Source organism: Bos grunniens, chromosome 27 (genome assembly GCF_055505025.1).
Source record: "Bos grunniens cultivar Pamir isolate PY7600 chromosome 27, Bosgru_T2T1.0, whole genome shotgun sequence".
Classification (NCBI taxonomy): domain Eukaryota; kingdom Metazoa; phylum Chordata; class Mammalia; order Artiodactyla; family Bovidae; genus Bos; species Bos grunniens.
In genome coordinates, this window is record NC_141191.1 from 25,530,540 (window position 1) to 25,548,284 (window position 17,745).

A 17,745-nucleotide genomic window follows, 5' to 3' on the forward strand; every position below is an offset into this window, starting at 1 on the left:
CACCACATACCTCATGAGGCCTCAGTGATGGTCAAGAAGGTTGTTCAGCTTTCCCTGGGGATTTTCAAGAAATGTGGCTCTGTACATGAGAAACTGCCTGTCACGGGAAAAGAGTTCGGCCAAGCAGGTGCAATCCTGGGATTTGCAGTAGCACACTCGGGACACCATGTTCTGTTTTGAATTGGTGTGGGGCATGGTGGCCAAAAGAGTGGATCCTTCTTCCTTTCCACTCTTTTTTTAAATTAGTAGATTTTTTGAAAGTTGGATATGTTAGAGCTCTAAACAAGGAAAGGAATGTGAGTGTAAATTCAGCTTTACACTGTAAGTCAGGACTAACTAGAATCTATAGATGGCTGAAAGGAACTGAGAGAACCGCTGGTCCCATCCCCTCAATTTACATTCTAGAAAAGGTGAGACCCAAAAACCTGCTCCGAGCTCACAAGTATCACTGCAGAGAGACCCAGGATCAAGTTTTGCTTCTGCTGCTCTTAACAGTGTTAAATCAAGCAAGCTGCTAAGTATAATCTCTCTGAGTTAAATATCTTATTTGTGATAATAATGTTCACCTCCAAATTATATTATGTCTTCAGCCTAAAGCTAAATGATCCAGTATCCTTGTCATATAAGTTATATCTATTTTTATTTATCTATAGTAAAATATAGAGGCTTCCCAGGTGGCTTAGTGGTAAAGAAAACATCTGCCAATGCAGGAGATGCAAGTTTGATCCCTTGATTGGGAAGATCCCCTAGAGAAGGAAATGGCAACCCACTCCAGTATTCTTGCCTGCAGAATCCCATCAACAGAGGAGCCTGGTGGGCTACAGTCCATAGGGTAACAAAGAGTTGGACACAACTGAGCACTGAGCACAGCACAATAAAGCATAATACGAACATATCATATATATCTAATATATATAATTTTTAAGATAAACTAAGGAACAAGAGATAATATTATGTAAGCAACTCAAGGTCACTGATAGAGTCTGTGACCAGGGCAGGAACGTGAGTTGCATCAGCATTCTTTCTTCTACACATGCATGGACTGAAGGACCCTCACACATTCATTTTTCTAATTCAGACCTGGAGAACTCAGTTGTGACATTCAGTGGGCTTTTCTAATTTTTTTGCCCTTTATTGTATGTTTTTTTTGTCAACCCATGAAAAAGATTACAATAATCAATACAGAAATAGCTGTGAGTCCAGCAGTAGAATATTTGTATAGGAGAGAGTCAACCTACTCTGGTCTCTCCTGATAAATCTTCAAAGGTCAGTCTTTCACAATTCATGACTCCTATAACCAGGGCTATTTTTAAAATGTCTAATGTGTTGTCATTTAGTTCCCCCCAAGCAGCTTAATTCAACTGAATTCATAAGAGATAATTGACTGAGTTAGCTATGCATGAAAAGCCAAGCTTAACGACTGACTGCAGCTTCATTCTCCTTCTGGCCATTAAAGTAAGTTAATGATCTGGAGCTGTGTAGGGGTTTCCAGAAATAATACTATAATGGCCAACATGCTGTAGTTAGCAGCTGAGAAAAAGAGCTGTTTATTAATTTTCAGGCAGTCACCCTAACCCATGCCATAGTATTTTTATTTTAAGACGCAGTCTACTATGAAGAAAAGCAACGCATTACAACTCAAGTGAACACAAAACATCTTGTTTGTAAAAACAAACTCGTGAATGATTTCACGCAGATTTTCAAAACTATGGAAACTCAATGCCCCTAAGTCTCCAACTTATACACTAAACCTGCGAGCCTTTTGCAGTAAGTCTTTATGGAGGCCTTACTCTATATATAGCATCTATATGTGATGCTAGAGTAAACAGAAAAATCAAATAAGATACCTAGAATATTTCTTTGAGTAAATAAGGAAACTTATAACTAAAGCAAAAGTCCCACCTGTTAAATGACCTTGCTTTGCAAATTGATTTTGTGTCTTAGCATTTCTGGCTTCAAACCACATTGGGAAAACTTCTTAAGTAAATTCCTAGTTAATCATTAAGAAAAACAAATAAGATCTTCGAATGTTGTTTGTTAATTTTTTAAAATATCATAATCAAGCTTAAAAGGCAGATAACAAACTACTAAAAATATTTTTATAGGGACAAATGACAAATGGTTAATATCTTTAAGAAAAGACAAAATGCTTCATCAAAAAAAAAAAAAAGAACAAAACTGTGGGATTAAATAGGCAAGTTTTAAAATTATCACTGGTTAATAAATATGAAAACACTCAACCAGTATAACAAAAGGACTGGACACAAAAAGACAGATACTGTATGATTTCAGTTATATGAGCTACACGGAATAGTCAAATTCCCAGAGACAGCAAGTAGAACAGCGGTTCCCAGAGGCTGGGGAAGGAAGGAAGAATGGGGAATTAGCTGGGGAGGATGACAGACCTCCGGCAATGCATAGTAGTGACAGCTAGAAAAATGGTGTGAATGTACTCAGTGCCTTTGAACTGTACACTTCAAAGTGGTTAAAATAAATTTTATGGTACATATATTTTTACTATAGTAAATTAATCCAGTTTAATATTCAAACAAGTGTAGACTTAATAATGAGATAATATATTTTTGCTTATTAAATTAGTAATGGAAATTATTACGATGCTTAACATTGTAGAGAAATGGGTACATTCAAACACTGGTGAAAATGTAAAATAAGTACAGACTTTCTGGATGACGATTTCGAAATATATATCAAATGTCCTAATGTCTTTCTACCTCTTAATTCGAAGTAAGTGAATTTTCCTGAAGGAAATAATCATTCTTGGTCTTTAAAAATTTTTATTCAAGAATGTCCATGAAAGGAAAAACGGTGAAAAATTTAAAATTCAATATTGATTGACGATTTGTTGTCTATCCATAAGAAGAAATATGAAGCAACTTTCAAAAGCTATATTCTTCAGTTATATGAAGTGAAAGAAAATATTACAAACAATATACACTATGATTCCAATGTTGTACAGTAAAGGATCTGTCCTTAGAAAAACAGACTGGGAAGAGAGACATAAAAATGTCAATCATCTCCAGTTGTCTCTGGTAGTGCAATTATGAGAAGGTTTTTATTTTCTTCTTTATACTTTTTCATATTTTCCAAATTTCTAAACAATGAATATTTTATAGTCACAAAAGTTAAATAAGAAAGCAAAAGATTAAATATTATTAATTTGTATAAAAATAACATTGTCCATCCTTAGTTTTCAATAAGTTATTTGCTACAAGCTCAAAAAAAAAAAAAAAAATCCTGTTCAATTGAGAATAATGTCAGAATAGACAAAGAATCAAAAGCATGCCATTAAAATTGTCTAATTCAGTGGGAAATTAGACCATTTTCTTCTGTGGATTCAAAAAGGATCCCAGTTTTTACTTTTCTCTGGCCTGATGTTTGTGTTGTCAAAGGCCACTTGAAAGGATCAGAGCCATCCTTGGTAAAGTACAGATGGAAGGTGGGGGTGGCAGAGGCACTGATGAGGTGTCCTGGGGTCACTTCTCTGCCATTTGGGGCTGTGAGGCCTTGGGCTGATTAACTATCTCAGCTATTAAATGAAATAGCCTTTCAAAGGAAATTCTACTGTGAATATTATAATTCTCTCAGGAAAGCATGCTTTACCAAATCAAGATTGAGAATTCAGTGTGTCCAGCACACCAGTGAACTGTGGCAGACTCTATTTGCTTCTACTGTCTACCGAAGAGCTTTCTCTTCCAAGCCTTCTCTTTATATTCTGTTTTTTGTTTGTTTGTTTTTGTCATTTACTGAAGTTTTTAAAAATTGAGATATGAAAGTGAAAGTCGCTGAGTTGTGTCCAACTCTTTGCAACCCCGTGGACTATACAGTCCATGGAATTCTCCAGGCCAAAATACTGGAGTGGGTAGCCTTTCCCTTCTCCAGGGGATCTTCCCAACACAGGGATCAAACCCAGGTCTCCTACATTGCAGGCAGATTCTTTACCAGCTGAGCCACAAGGGAAGCCCCAAATTGAGATATAATTGACATATAACATTATATCAGTTTTGGGAGTATAACATAATGATTCAATATAAGTATATATTGCAAAATGATCACTGTGATAAATCTAGAATAAGTCTAATTAACATCAGTCACCACAAATATTATAAGAAGAGATGGCAAGAATACACAGAACTATACAAAAAAGGTCTTCATGACCCAGATAACCACAATAGTGTGATCACTCACCTAGAGCCAGACATACTGGAATGCGAAGTCAAGTGGGCCTTAGGAAGCATCACAATGAACAAAGCTAGTGGATGTGATGAAATTCCAGTTGAGCTATTTCAAATCCTAAGAGATGATGCTGTGAAAGTGCTGCACTCAATAGGCCAGCAAATTTGGAAAACTCAGCAGTGGCCGCAGGACTGGAAAAGGTCAGTGTTCATTCCAATTCCAGGGAAAGGCAATGCCAAAGAATGCTCAAACTACTGCACAACTGCACTCATCTCACATATTAGCAAAGTAATTCTCAAAATTCTCCAAGCCAGGCTTCAATAATACATGAACCGTGAACTTCCAGATGTTCAAGCTGGATTCAGAAAAGGCAGAGGAACCAGATATTAAATTGCCAACATCTGTTGGATCATCAAAAAAGCAAGAGAGTTCCAGGAAAACATCTACTTCTGCTTTATTGACTATGCCAAAGCCTTTGACTGTATGGATCACAACAAACTGGAAAATTCTTCAAGAGGTGGGAATACCAGACCACCTGACCTGCCTCCTGAGAAATCTGTATTCAGGTCAAGAAGCAACAGTTAGAACTGGACATGGAACAACAGACTGGTTCCAAATTGGGAAAGAAATTTGCCAAGTCTGAATATTGTCACCCTGCTTATTTAACTTAGATGCAGAGTACATCATGCGAAATGCCAGGCTGGATGAAGCACAAGCTGGAATCAACATTGCCAGGAGAAATATCAATAACCTCAGATACACAGATGACACCACACTTACGGCAAAAAGCAAAAAAGAACTAAAGAGCCTCTTGATGAAAGTGAAAGAGGAGAGTGAAAAAGTTGGCTTAAAACTCGACATTCAGAAAACTAAGATCATGGCATCCAGTACCATCACTTCATGGCAAGTAGATGGGGAAACAATGGAAACAGTAACAGACTTTATTTTTTTGGGCTCCACAATCACTGCAGATGGTGACTGCAGCCATGAAATTAAAAGATGCTTGCTCCTTGGAAGAAAACCTATGACCAACCTAGACAAAATATTAAAAAGCAGAGACATTACTTTACCAACAAAGGTCCGTCTAGTCAAAGCTATGGTCTTACCAGTAGTCATGTATGGATGTGAGATGGGACTATAAAGAAAGCTGAGCACCAAAGAATTGATGCTTTTGAACTGTGGTGTTGGAGAAGACTCTCGAGAGTCCACTGGACTATAGGGAGTCCAACCAGTCCATCCTAAAGGAGATCAGTCCTGGGTGTTCATTGGAAGGACTGAAGCCGAAGCTGAAACTCCAATACTTTGGCCAGCTGATGCGAAGAACTGACTCATTTGAAAAGACCCTGATTCTGGGAAAGATTGAAAGTGGGAGGAGAAGGGGATGACAGAGGATGAGATGGTTGGATGGCATCACTGAGTCCATGGACATGAGTTTAAGTCAGCTTATGGAGTTGGTGATGGACAGGGAAGCCTGGCGTGCTACAGTCCATGAGGTCTTAAAGAGTCAGACATGACTGAGCGACTGAACTGAAGTGAACTGAACCACAAATTGTTGCAAATTGTTTTTTCTTATGGTGAGAGCTTTTAAGATCTACTCTTAACAACTTTCAAATATGCATGCGTGCTAAGTCACTTCAGTCATGTCCGACTCTGTAGATCCTATGGACTGTAGCCACCAGACTCCTCTGTCCATGGGATTCTCCAGGCTCTATTCTAATGATTAATATTATATATCATTGATATTGCCGGAGGGCATCCTTCTTTCATTTTTTTTCCACTAAAAAAGAGAATAGAACTCAGGTATCTACAGACACTCAGGTGATGCTGGTGAGGAAAGCAAGTCACAGTGGTATGGCAAGAAGTGAGGAACCCAGAAGCCCTCCAGGCGAGAATACTGGTTGCCATTTCCTCTCCCAGGGCATCTTTCTGACCCAGGGATTGGACCCAAGTTTCTTGCCTCTCCTGCATTAGCAGGCGTGTTCTTTACCACTGGTGCCACCTGGGAAGCCCTTCAAATATGCAGTAAGATGTTATTAACTATAATCACCATTCTGTACATAACATCCCAGAACCTATTTATTCCTGTTGAATTTTATCTCATCAGCACAGTGTCTTTTCTAGGATTTTATAAATATTTGTTGAATAATAAAAGTTCTGTGCTAGGCTGGATCATATTTGAGGCTTAAGTGATTATCCAGAAAATAGATTTTTACCACCTTTATGCAGGAACAAGGGACTTCCTCCTCTGAACTAAAACTGACTGACAGATTGTTAACCTTCCCCATATTTTAAACTTCATGTGTTCAAAAGATGTAGTCAAAAAATGGTCTAAGAGAGCTATCGTGTGCATGCATGCATGCATGCTAAGTCACTTCAGTCATGTCCGACTCTATGACACTATGGACTGTAGCCTGCCAGACTCCGCTATTGTAGGTAGAATTACAAGCAGGCTAATTCATTTCCCCTCCTAAACCTTGCTTTTTCTCTTCTTTCACCATCCTATACCCGCTGGCATCTGGGTTTCAAATATTTTGGAAAAGGCTGAATACCAGGGTAGACGGTGGGAAAAGAATCCAGATTTGGGCCATGGAAGCTTCACCATGAATGAATGTTTTAAGGACAACCATTAAATTTCAAATTTAATTATTTCTCTGAATTGTATACTGTTTACAAACTATTTCACTACTTTCTACTATTTATCACATTTCCTTTGAACAGTAAAAATAAAAAACTTATTTCCCACACACATTTCACAATGGTCCATTGAACACAAATTATATTACAACATTCTCCAAGTGCAGAAATCTTTTAGTTCCTGTGGGAGAGAAATAAATTTTTAAAGAGAGTGCTTGGCTTGTATCACTAGAGCAGAGGTTTACGCTAGCTGCCCCAGAGCTAAATGAAGCCCAAAGTTGAAACAGGGATGGGTTTCAATGTTTGTTTTTTTTTTTAAATTAGTTGCCAGCATCTAAAAATTGGCACATGTGGTATAAAAATTTAGAAATCTAGGGGCTCTTGAAAACAAAATCTTTAAACCCAGGACAATGGGTTGCTGTGTTAACACAAGCCAAGAACCAAGTGAGCCTGAGTGGCACTGCCCTCTTGGAGGGGCCCTGGGTTCCTCAACTTCTAGCCATCCCTCTATGACTTGCTTTCCTCATCGGCATTATCTGCATGACTGCCTGTAGGTACCTGAGTTCTATTCTTTTCTTTAATGGGAAAAAAAAAAAAAGCAAGAAGGATGCCCTGGGGCAATATCAATGATACATAATATTAATCATCAGAAAAGAGCCTGAAGAATCCCATGGAAAGAGGAACCTGCTGCTTCTAAGTCGCTTCGCTTCAGTCGTGTCCGACTCTGTGTGACCCCATAGACAGCAGCCCACCAGGCTTCCCCGTCCCTGGGATTCTCCAGGCAAGAACACTGGAGTGGGTTGCCATTTCCTTCTCCAATGCATGAAAGTGAAAAGTGAAAGTGAAGTTGCTCAGTCATGTCCGACTCCTAGCGACCCCATGGACTGCAGCCCACCAGGCCCCTCCGTCCATGGGATTTTCTAGGCAAGAGTACTGGAGTGGGGTGCCTGGTGGGTCGCAAAACGGACACAACTGAAGCGAGTTACCACACACGGGAATCAAAGGGTAGCCCAATTAAGTCACCCAGCCTTCTGTTTGGCAGTTTAGAAGTTCGCCGTGTGATTTGTTTGCCTTGGTAATACAGCCCTTGAATGTGAAAACATCCATGTAGATGACAGGGCCTGGCTATCCTTGTGAATAACTTCCCTGAAATTGATGCTCCAACTGAGAGGAGTGTGGCAGGAAGTGAAGAGCAGCATCACAGGTCCTTATGTCCAATATTTTCTTTGTTGTTGGTTTTAACCTACCATTGAGAACAGCAGCAGCTACAGTAGCAACAAAACCTGGGGTAATTTGTGATGTTTTTTAAAATATTTATTTATTTGGCTGCATCTTTCTTAGTTGTGGCATGCAGGATCTTTAGTTGTGACACGTAGGATCTATCTCCTGACCAGGAGCCTCTGCATTGGGAGCACAGAGTGTTAGCCATTGGACCACCAGTGAAGTCCCTGTGAGGGCTTTTTATTCTCATTTATCAAAGGAGTATCAGAGGACCATATATACTGTGGGCAGGGAAATGGGCTCCCTTATTCCGTGCCTCTTGGAGTCCAGTGTTTCAATATTCAAATCTCATGCCATGCATTGGCTGACAAACCCTGGCTAATGGCGTCTTCCAGTGATAGACAAATGAAACCATGGGTGATGAGTTGATGGTTAGATGGAGAGGCAGGATGCTGCTCTTTCCTGGGGACCTTCTTTCATCCGGAAAGGACCACTGTGTGTTTAACTCTTAATGACATCCCCACTTCTTCCTTGCCCCAGTTTGTACAGGTTCCTCAGATTCACAAAGATTGAAATCAAAATCTTGTTGTTTTCATCTTCTGCTGCTGCTAAGTCGCTTTAGTCGTGTCCGACTCTGTGCGACCCCATAGACGGCAGCCCACCAGTCTCCCTCGTCCCTGGGGTTCTCCAGGCAAGAACACTGGAGTGGGTTGCCATTTCCTTCTCCAATGCAGGAAAGTGAAAAGTGAAAGTGAAGTTGCTCAATCAATGTCTGACTCTTAGTGACCCCATGGACTGCAGCCCACCAGGCTCCTCCGTCCATGGGATTTTCCAGGCAAGAGTACTGGAGTGGGGTGCCATTGCCTTCTCCTCATCTTCTCCTAGATGGTTATTTAAATACTAATTGCCTGGCTTAGTTTGATGTGCCCATTTACTAATATATAATAATAATGTCTAGCCTTATCAAGTACTTACTATGTGCTAAGCTGTAATGTGCATGAGCTTATCAATCTTCATGAAAAACCTCATGAGATATGCACTATTTCAAACCTCTTTTTTCAAAGATGAAGCTAAAGTTTAGGGGGCTAAATAATATATTCATCACACAGTTGGTAAGTGACCTATTTCCAAAGTCCTGTTTCAACCACATTCTACAAGTGTAGCAGTTTTCTGAATGTAGCATATCCATTTCTAATGGGAGTAAGAAGAAGAAGTGAAGTCTCTCAGTCATGTCCGAGTCTTTGCGACCCCATGGACTGTAGCCTACCAGGCTCCTCCATCCATGGGATTTTCCAGGCAAGAGTACTGGAGTGGGTTGCCATTGCCTTCTCCACGAAATGGGAGTAAGAATTTAAAAAATAAAATTGGGGATTTGGCCCAGGTCACAGGCTATGTTAGGGAACCAAGGAATGGAAGAAGACAATGAGATTCAGGGGAGGCTATATGAAAACCAATGCATCACCAAGGAAATGTGTCTGGAGTTACTATTGTTTTTAGATGGTGAGCAATCCATGTCACACAAACCTCCAAAGAGATGGAATGAAAAAAGAGAAAACAACATAAATAATCAAGGAGAAAGAGGCTTCCCTGGTGGCTCAGTGGTAAAGAATCTGTCTGCCGATGCAGGAAACAGGGGTTCGATCCCTGATCTGGGAAGATCCCACATGCCGCAGAGCAACCAGGCCCATGCACCACAACTACTGAAGCCCACGTGCTCTAAAGCCCATGCTCTGTAACGAGAGGCCACCGCAAGAGAAGCCCGCACACCACAGCCGAGAGTAGCCCTTGCTCGTTGTGACTAGAGGAGAGCCTGCACAGCAACAAAGACGCAGCACAGCCACAAATGAATAATTAAATGGGCCACATCAAAAGATATTTTTAAAAAATCAAGGAAAAAGGAATGAGACTTGAGACAAAAATATTAACATTAGTAGGTTTTATTCTGGAAAGATGAATAGCTTAGTGGCAGATGGTACATCAGACTTGCACAGACGCCTGGAAACCTAATTCAAGAAAAATACAACTTCAACCAACTAATAAGCATTAAGAACTTATTCTGAGAATTGATATGTTTTGGAGGAGAGGCTTAGAGTATCTATATTTTTAAGGTTTGGATTGTTTCTAAACAAGAGAATTTACTGTATAAGGGAAGTTTAGGGAAATATTCCTCTTTTTCAAGTTTTGAAGAAGTACGCACTGAGCAAAGATTTCAAAATGCAAATCTGATCATGGGATGCCTTCTTTCTTTATAGTGGTTTACATTGTTTTTTGCTGTTAAGGATTTTTAAAAATTGTCAACACAGTAGTGTAGGGAATTGAAAGTTCTTGCCTTTATTTTTCCAGTTTCCCCTGAATCGAATTCCCCCTTGCTGGCGGCTGTTTTGAGCATTCTTCCAGCTCCTGGACTTCAGAGGGACATTCCCTTTTCTTTCTTCTTGGGCCAGGTCGGGTCCCCACTTTTCAGGCCCTTCCAGGACCTCTTTCTCATAAGCCCTTTGCTTTGTTAGCAGACTAAACTCTGAGCAGGCAAAGGGCCTGCCCTTGCTTATCTTGGGGTCCCCAGCAGCTCTAAGTAGGTAAAAGCCCTGGAAATAACCGTTAAATAGAGGAGCCCCATGCACTCCCAGGATGCCACTCCTCAGAGCCCAATTCCGGTTTGGGTAAATTAGGAAATCAGTGGTGAAATGAGTGTTTTTATTTTGTTTTTGAAGCAATGGGGTGAAAAAGTTGTGTATGTCAACTAAGACCCAGCTATGAAATCAACACATTTTAAACTAATCAAGAGATTAAATTCTCCCATTTGTATTTAACCCTATTTGAAAACAGACTCTGCTTCAAGCTTCCCTGTCCCCTCCCCAACTTTATATATCTCCAAGACATTATATATATTTCACTGACTTATTTTTTTTATTGTGCATCTTCCCCACTAGGAAGTATACTCCAGAAGGGAAGGGATGTGTATCTTTTTTGCTCACTGCTGAATCTCCAGAGCCTAGAACAGTGTTTGGCTCATGGTAAATAAATGCTCTGGATGTATTTAATGAATAGGTTTAGATTGGTGTTTTCTTTACCCAGAGGAAATAGGCAGAAAGCACTGACTAGCCTCAAAGGAAATTTTCATGCAATCTCTATCAGAGTTTTTTTTCTTTTTAATTTTACAGAGATTATAGTCAATTGTAATCTTTTTAAATGAAGCTTCCTTTTATATCAGGGGTCTTCAAATTGCAGTGCACCAGAATCACCCAAGGGCTTGTAAAAAAAAAAAAATGCAGATTCTCAACATCAGAGATTCTAATTCTGCAGTCTGGAGTCTGCACTACCAGTTCCAGGAGCTGCACTGGGTTGTGGCCCAAGGGCTTTGGTTAGGAAACCTTTGGCTCTGGCTGCGCACAGGAGACTGGACACGTGGAGTTACAGCTGTCCCTCTCTACTACAGCGTCAGTTACATTCCTCTGTACCCCTGCGCACCTTAGCAATGAATGATGAATGTCCAAGGGACAGGTTGTCTTCTTCCCATTTTACATGTAATGAAACACTGATTCACCCCTCCCTCCCCACCTCGCCTTGGTTCCCAGGAATTTATGCGGTTCCAGTCATGATGAAAGGCAGGATAACAAGTGAAAAAAAAAAAAGAAAAAAGTGTGCAAACCTACCAAGAAAAAGATGAGGGAAAGTGTTCCCAGAGTGGAGCCCAGACCTCCCCAGCAAGTAAATGCCCCCAGGGTCCAGCCTTTGCCTTTGCCCCCAAGACCACTAATGAGAGACTTGTAGGCGCTTCCTTCAGCGGATTTGCCGGCCGGGGGAAAGGCATTCCAGCCCGGGGCGGAGGAGGAACGGGGCGGGGCTTGACGGGGGGCAGCGCCAGGGGAGGCCTCGGGCGGTGGCGGGCTAGCTGGGCGGCGCGGGATGAGGGGAGGGGCGGGGCCTGGTAGTGAGGGGGCGGGGCCGGGAGAGTAGGGCGGGGCCTGAGGCCGGCGGGAGACGCTGCTGGAAACCCCGGCGGCGGGGAGGAGGAGACGCGCAGGGTCTAGTTCCTCCCCTCTGGGGTGGGCGCTGCAGGAGGGCGCGGCCTGCCGGCTAGGCGGTAGGCAGAGCGCTCCTGCGGCTAGTACGAGGGCGCAGGGCTCCGGTCCCGGCCATGGCCGAACTTCCCTGCGGCAGGAGCCAGCAGCGCTCCCGGGCTTCTGGCTCAGCTCTCTGAGCGCTCCCCCTTTTCGATCTCGGGCAAACCCCGCGTTCTTTCTGGGGTGGCGAGCAAGGATGCTCTGAGGATCGCTCGGAGGGGCGCGCGCGTCTCGGGTGCCGCCGTGGGTCCCGGCGCCGGAGCCGAGCTGCGTGGGGCTGCCTCGATTTCCCCACCGCGCGCCCGCCGTCCCCTGCCGCACTTGATGTGCAGAGAGAAGCCGGACACCATGATCCTAACACGTAAGCTAGACTTGTGCCTTGCCGTCCGGCCGGCCTCGAGAGCCAGCTGCGGAGGGAACCCGCCGCGGAGGAAATGTCACCCTGCCTTGTCAAGTCGGTGCCTGACGTTCTGTGCTTTGGCAGCGCTTTCCGAGGAGGCTCGGAACCGAGTCGCCCGTGTTTCTTGGAGTGCAGGAGGTGGAGTGTGGGGAAAACCAGGGTCGTCGTCCGGGAGGGAGGTCTTAATCTCGGGTAATGCCGCGGGCTGACGCGCCCCGTGGGCTCTGGGAAGGGCTACGGGCTGGTGAGGGTGGGGGGTGGGCGACCGTAAATGATGAAGTGAAACCCACAATAACTTCCCGCGCAGGCTGGGGGTGCAGGCCGGGCTGGGGGGCACAGGGCCGGGCCGGGGTCGCAAGACGCATAGTCCCTCTGCCCAGCCTCGCTGGCGGTCTTTCTATTCTTATTCTAAATCCGAGGCGGTGGCCTCTGGCTCCGAGGGGGCGCGGAGCGACCTTCTTTCTACTCTCTTCCCTTTGAGGACCTTTGCAGGGCTCGGCGCTTGCTGTCCTTCACGCTACAAGTCCAAAATCAGCGTTGACTCCTTTGAGAATCTTATTATTTAGGGGTATTTAGACTGCGGTGACCCTTGGAAAAAAATGTTCAACTGCTTAAAAGTGAGCCTACCAAAAAACTTTTAATTTCCAACCGTTTTTGTTCAAATATTTTAAACACTGGAAAATAACTCAGGCTTAGCCAGGAAAGTCTTGCTTTGGTGGCTGCCTGCCCCTGGAGAGTACTGCAGCTGTTTTAGCCAGCCCCAAGGCTTGCATGTGGGGCGCTTGCTGGAAGACTGTGCCTTCACGTGCTGGGGCGTTGAACTGGGTTTCCTAAAATGCCCCACGGGGATGCCCACGCCCTTGGCTCCGGAGGAGGCGCCCGCGCGCCGCGAATCCCGGGGCCGCCAAAAGGAAGGAAGCACAACGGGCGATCTGGCTTTTTCCGTATATCGAGGTGACGGCCTTTTGGACCTCTGCCCCTCCGTGTCCTTGTCCCCACCGCCAGCCTCGCGGACCGAGCCTTTGATCCTTAGGCAGGAGTTACACCTCTGGCCGCAGCAAGTCGACGCCGCCACGTGTAACTTAACAGTCTCCGCGTGCCTTTCCAGCGCGCGGACCCTGGGTGAGGCCGGCAGGGTGGGAAGAGTGGTCTGCAGCCTTCTAGCTGAGTGAATCTGAGAAGTGACACCTCGCCGTACCTCCTTCAGCTGCACCACGGGCGTCATAACTGTGTTTACCGCGCTGGGAGGTGCTGAGGATCAAACGACAAGGGCTGAGCACAGTCTCTGTGATGTTCAGTACCCAGTGTGTGCTAATTAGAGAAGGAGGGAACCCCTGCATGTAGAGTGGAGAAGAAAATATTGCCCAAGCTTGCTTTGCCCCAGTCATTTTACACTCAACTTGGCTAGCAAATGGGTACATTCTTAGGATTCAGAAGCTGCCTTAGTGATGGCCGGTGAGGCGGAGGAATGCAGTCCAGGCACAGCCTCCGTTACCGGAAGATTCGTGAGGGCGGGGTATATGACGCATTTGGATGGGAAAAAAAAAATCATAGCTCTGAAGAAGGCAGAATACCGAGTCTCAGATTACTTTTTTGTTTTTTTCAAAACTCTATTTGCTGAAGATTTGAAGGAAAATAATAGCCCAGCAGAACTCTGGATGTAAATCTATCAGCAGCTCCAAGAGGTTGACTAATTCAGCATCCATCTGGCCTGCAGGCTGGTCCTCCGCAGAGATAATTTGCAGAGCATAAGTGAGAAATTAATGGAGGGACCTAGTGCCATCTTGGCTTGCAGACTGCAGCAGATGGTCGGAGGGGTGCCCTATAAGTCAACAGTCCCCCTAATAGAACTGAGTCCTGGGAAATGAGTGTCAAATAGTTAGCAGATGTGCATTCAGACGTTATTTCGAGACGTTTTCTGAGAAAATGTTGGCGATTGTGTGTATTAACTTTTCTTGTGGCATGCCAGATTTACAGCGTGGCCCAAACCTGAGTGCATATTTTTTTCATTAGCACTACTGTTCAGCGTTTAAAATGAAGCACAGCGGACTGACTTTCTCTCCCAGCTGGTTTTAAAACTTTGCTTTTGACAAAAACAGATTTTATTTTAATTCATGCCGAGTGACACCTTACACCAAACTGGCTGGAAGCCCAAGACAGAGAATTGACTTGGTTTCCCTCCTCCACAGAATCAGACTAAGTAGCTTCCAACTTCATCTTTCCCTCCAGTGAATGAGAAGTGTCATATCAATGACTTCCTTGTGTCTTAACTTACTAATTGTGGACCTTAGGAGAAACACCACCTCTAACTCCTTAAAGACCAAAAAGCTTAAACAGTTACTATGGCTAATTGAAGGCAGTGTTCCAAGTTTTAATACACTGGACTAATCAAAGGATTTTCCTATAGTTCTGGAGCAAAGGTGAGAGATCGGATGCCCCTTTCAAGCCTTTTTATTTTTGTTTATTATTGTTCTGTCTTGTAGTTCAAAAACCAAAGATGGAGCGAAGTTTCTGGGCGTTTTTACATTAAAGGGGAATGCTTGGTTGCTTCTGGAAAATATAGCAGATTAATAGAAAAGCATGTTATGATTAAACAGTTTATCACTGTGAAGTGAAAAATCTGGATAGTAGTTAAACTCTTCCTTGTAAAACTAGTGTGGGGCTTTAAGAGGGTATGGGAGGCCCCGGTGAGATGCCTTCTAATCAGAGGCTTGGTGGGATTCCAAGAGGTGGTTTCAAATACAAAAATAAGTACTTGGGTTTCCCTTGGTGTCCCCATGGAGATTTTAAGCCATGATGCAACGTTCAAATGAAAGTGGTATTTTTATGGCTTCAGTGGGTAAATATGCAATTTGAAAATATTCAGGGGAGGGTGGTTTGGTTCAGATGAATGGGGCATCCAGAGTACAGTGGGTGAAGTGAATTGTACTCTTTTGAAGAGAGCCTTGTGCTGGACAGGATGGTCCAGTATTGTAAACACGCTTTTCTCATGCTTAGCTCCCCTTCCTAGCAACAGGAAGACGGAAATGAGGCCATGCAAAAAAAAAAAAAGACTCTGAAGGTTCTAGACAATACTTGACCCACCCTAGCATTCACTGTGCACAACCAGAGGACTTGCAAAAGTAAAAATAACTTCAGATGTTTCCCCTTCCTCCCTGGACATTGCCAAAGTGCTAAAGACCAAATTCTCTGTGCTTTAGAACATTACAGCGCAAGCAGGCTCGTGGTACAGCTGGCAGAAAGTCTCATCATTGCCAAGCCTATTCTTGAAATTATAAAGCTGGCTTGGGAAGACGAGTGGTTTTCATTTGTAAAGTTGACTTAGTCTAATGCTTACAATGATATGAGTTGGAATCCAGTGGAGGAGAGAGAATTTAATTTCTAAATGGAGTCATTTCTCTGAATGTTCATTTTAGCAAGATTTACCTCTAATATACTTTGGCATTGTGGGGCTGCAGTACAAGGAGTAATCTTCATAGCATGCAGGACATCAAAAATTGTCCTCGCTGTGGTGGGGGTGGGGGGGCGGTGGAAACTGATGCTCAGCCATAAGGTATAAAGGTCCAGCATTGTGTCCTAAAAAGCACAGTGCCAAGTGCCTATTTTCCATGGCTGTGAAGTTAGGAGGAGAATGCTTTTCTGGAGTGGATTTTCACAGTTGTCTGTGTATCTGATTGTGTGGCCATTGTGTAGAGAGGAATTCCAGAACTTGAGGGTAATTCTAACTCTTTTTAAGGAGGACAGTGCTGTAGGGTTAAAATACGTTTTTATAGGAATAGATGGCTGGAGGGAGTATGATCAGTGGTGTTTTCTTTCCACCTCAAGTCAGTCAGAAATCTAATTAATGTGAAAGGGGTAAGATTCCCAGCTGAGAAAGCCTCTTCCTGCCTGTTTGCGTTTTTCCTTGTGGGATCCTGTGTTATTGTTAAGGATTATCATCATCAATGATAAGTAAGTATAGTTTCCCTGGAACTTCTTTAATTGGGTCTCAACATTTTTTTTCACTAGCTATTTCCTCCTTGCCATCGTAATTAACAGTGGGTAGGAATAAAGTATTGTGTTTTTAGCCTATACATATGTATATGTACGTGTATATGTATATATAAAAATTTTATAGTTTCTAATAAGCAACGGTCAGCTTTCTCTAGTGTGGATACTTCTTTTTAATTTTTATAAAAAATACATAGACTTTTTTTTAATATATAGACTTTTAACAGAATAGTAGTGACATTATGTATGCGTGCTCAGTCACCGCAGTCATGTCCAACTCTTGGCGACCCTATGAACTGTAGCCCACCAGGCTCCTCTGTCCTCTGGGATTCTCCAGGCAAGAATACTGGAGTGGTTACCATGCCCTCGTCCAGGGGATCTTCTTGACCCAAGGATCAAACCCATGTCTCCTGCGTTGCAGGCGGACTCTTAACCCACTGAGCCACATTATAGAAGTTAAAATGTATTCTTAAGTTTGCTTTCATTGTCACATGTAATCTTCATGCAACCTCACAAAGTAGATCTAGTTATTTCCATTCCTAAGATGAGGAATCTGAGCCCTGGGAGAGAGTTAAATACCTTTCCTGAGATCACTGTATATGACCAAGCTAGGATTTCAACCAGGTGTCTGTGACTGTAGATCCCGGTTGTGGACATACATTTGTCAGGAGTTGATTCGGTTGAGAAAACAATATTTGGTGGCCAAACAGAGCCTTGCAGTTACTCCACAGTTTCTTTGTGCTGGTAGGTAGAGACCTGTAACGTTAGGGTCCCAGGTTGACAAATGAGTGGTTTCTCCGTCCCCTCTCAGGGGCCTCGTGAATGGAGAACTCAAGCCTCTGTCTTTAATATGTGAAGAAGGAGTTTTGGATACCATTTTCTAGTCTCTGTTGACTATACTGAACAGTGCTTACTTCTGTGAAAGCACTCCAAAATAATGTTTTCAAGGGAAAGTTTTCTCCCAGAGGTCATTGGAAACATTTTGAATGGCATTTTGAAAAGGCCTACCTATTAGGAAATAATGTTCTTCGGCACCAAAAGGTAAAAACAGTATTCCTTTGCTGAAGTCAAGCCAACACACACGGTGGGAATCAAGTCTCTCAGTCCTTCATTCTTGTTTTTTATGCTGCTACTGGAGTGAGTTTCACAGTGGAAAGTATGCTCCTTTTCCATCCACACGTTCTACCTCGACCGGGTGGCCTCCTCATGTCTTCCCCTTTCTGCCCCCAGGAGGAAAATCAA

General features: G+C 43.2%; 1 protein-coding gene across 10 annotated transcripts in view; it reads left to right on the plus strand.

The window, feature by feature from the left end:
* DLC1 (DLC1 Rho GTPase activating protein) overlaps positions 1-17,745 on the plus strand; it is a 515,132-nt gene that overhangs the window by 456,538 nt on the left and 40,849 nt on the right. For 2 of the 10 annotated variants that reach the window (XR_015156336.1, XM_086380735.1), the window contains exon 1: positions 12,157-12,474. The exons of 6 other annotated variants lie outside the window; for them this stretch is intronic. Coding sequence is in view for 3 of the 4 variants with exons in the window: in XM_086380735.1 (XP_086236861.1) it covers positions 12,438-12,474 (37 nt within the window). In the remaining variant the exon portion in view is untranslated. Of the gene's footprint in view, positions 1-12,156; positions 12,706-17,745 lie in introns of those variants that run through there. 2 more of the 10 variants (XM_086380732.1, XM_086380733.1) reach the window with 2 other exon arrangements.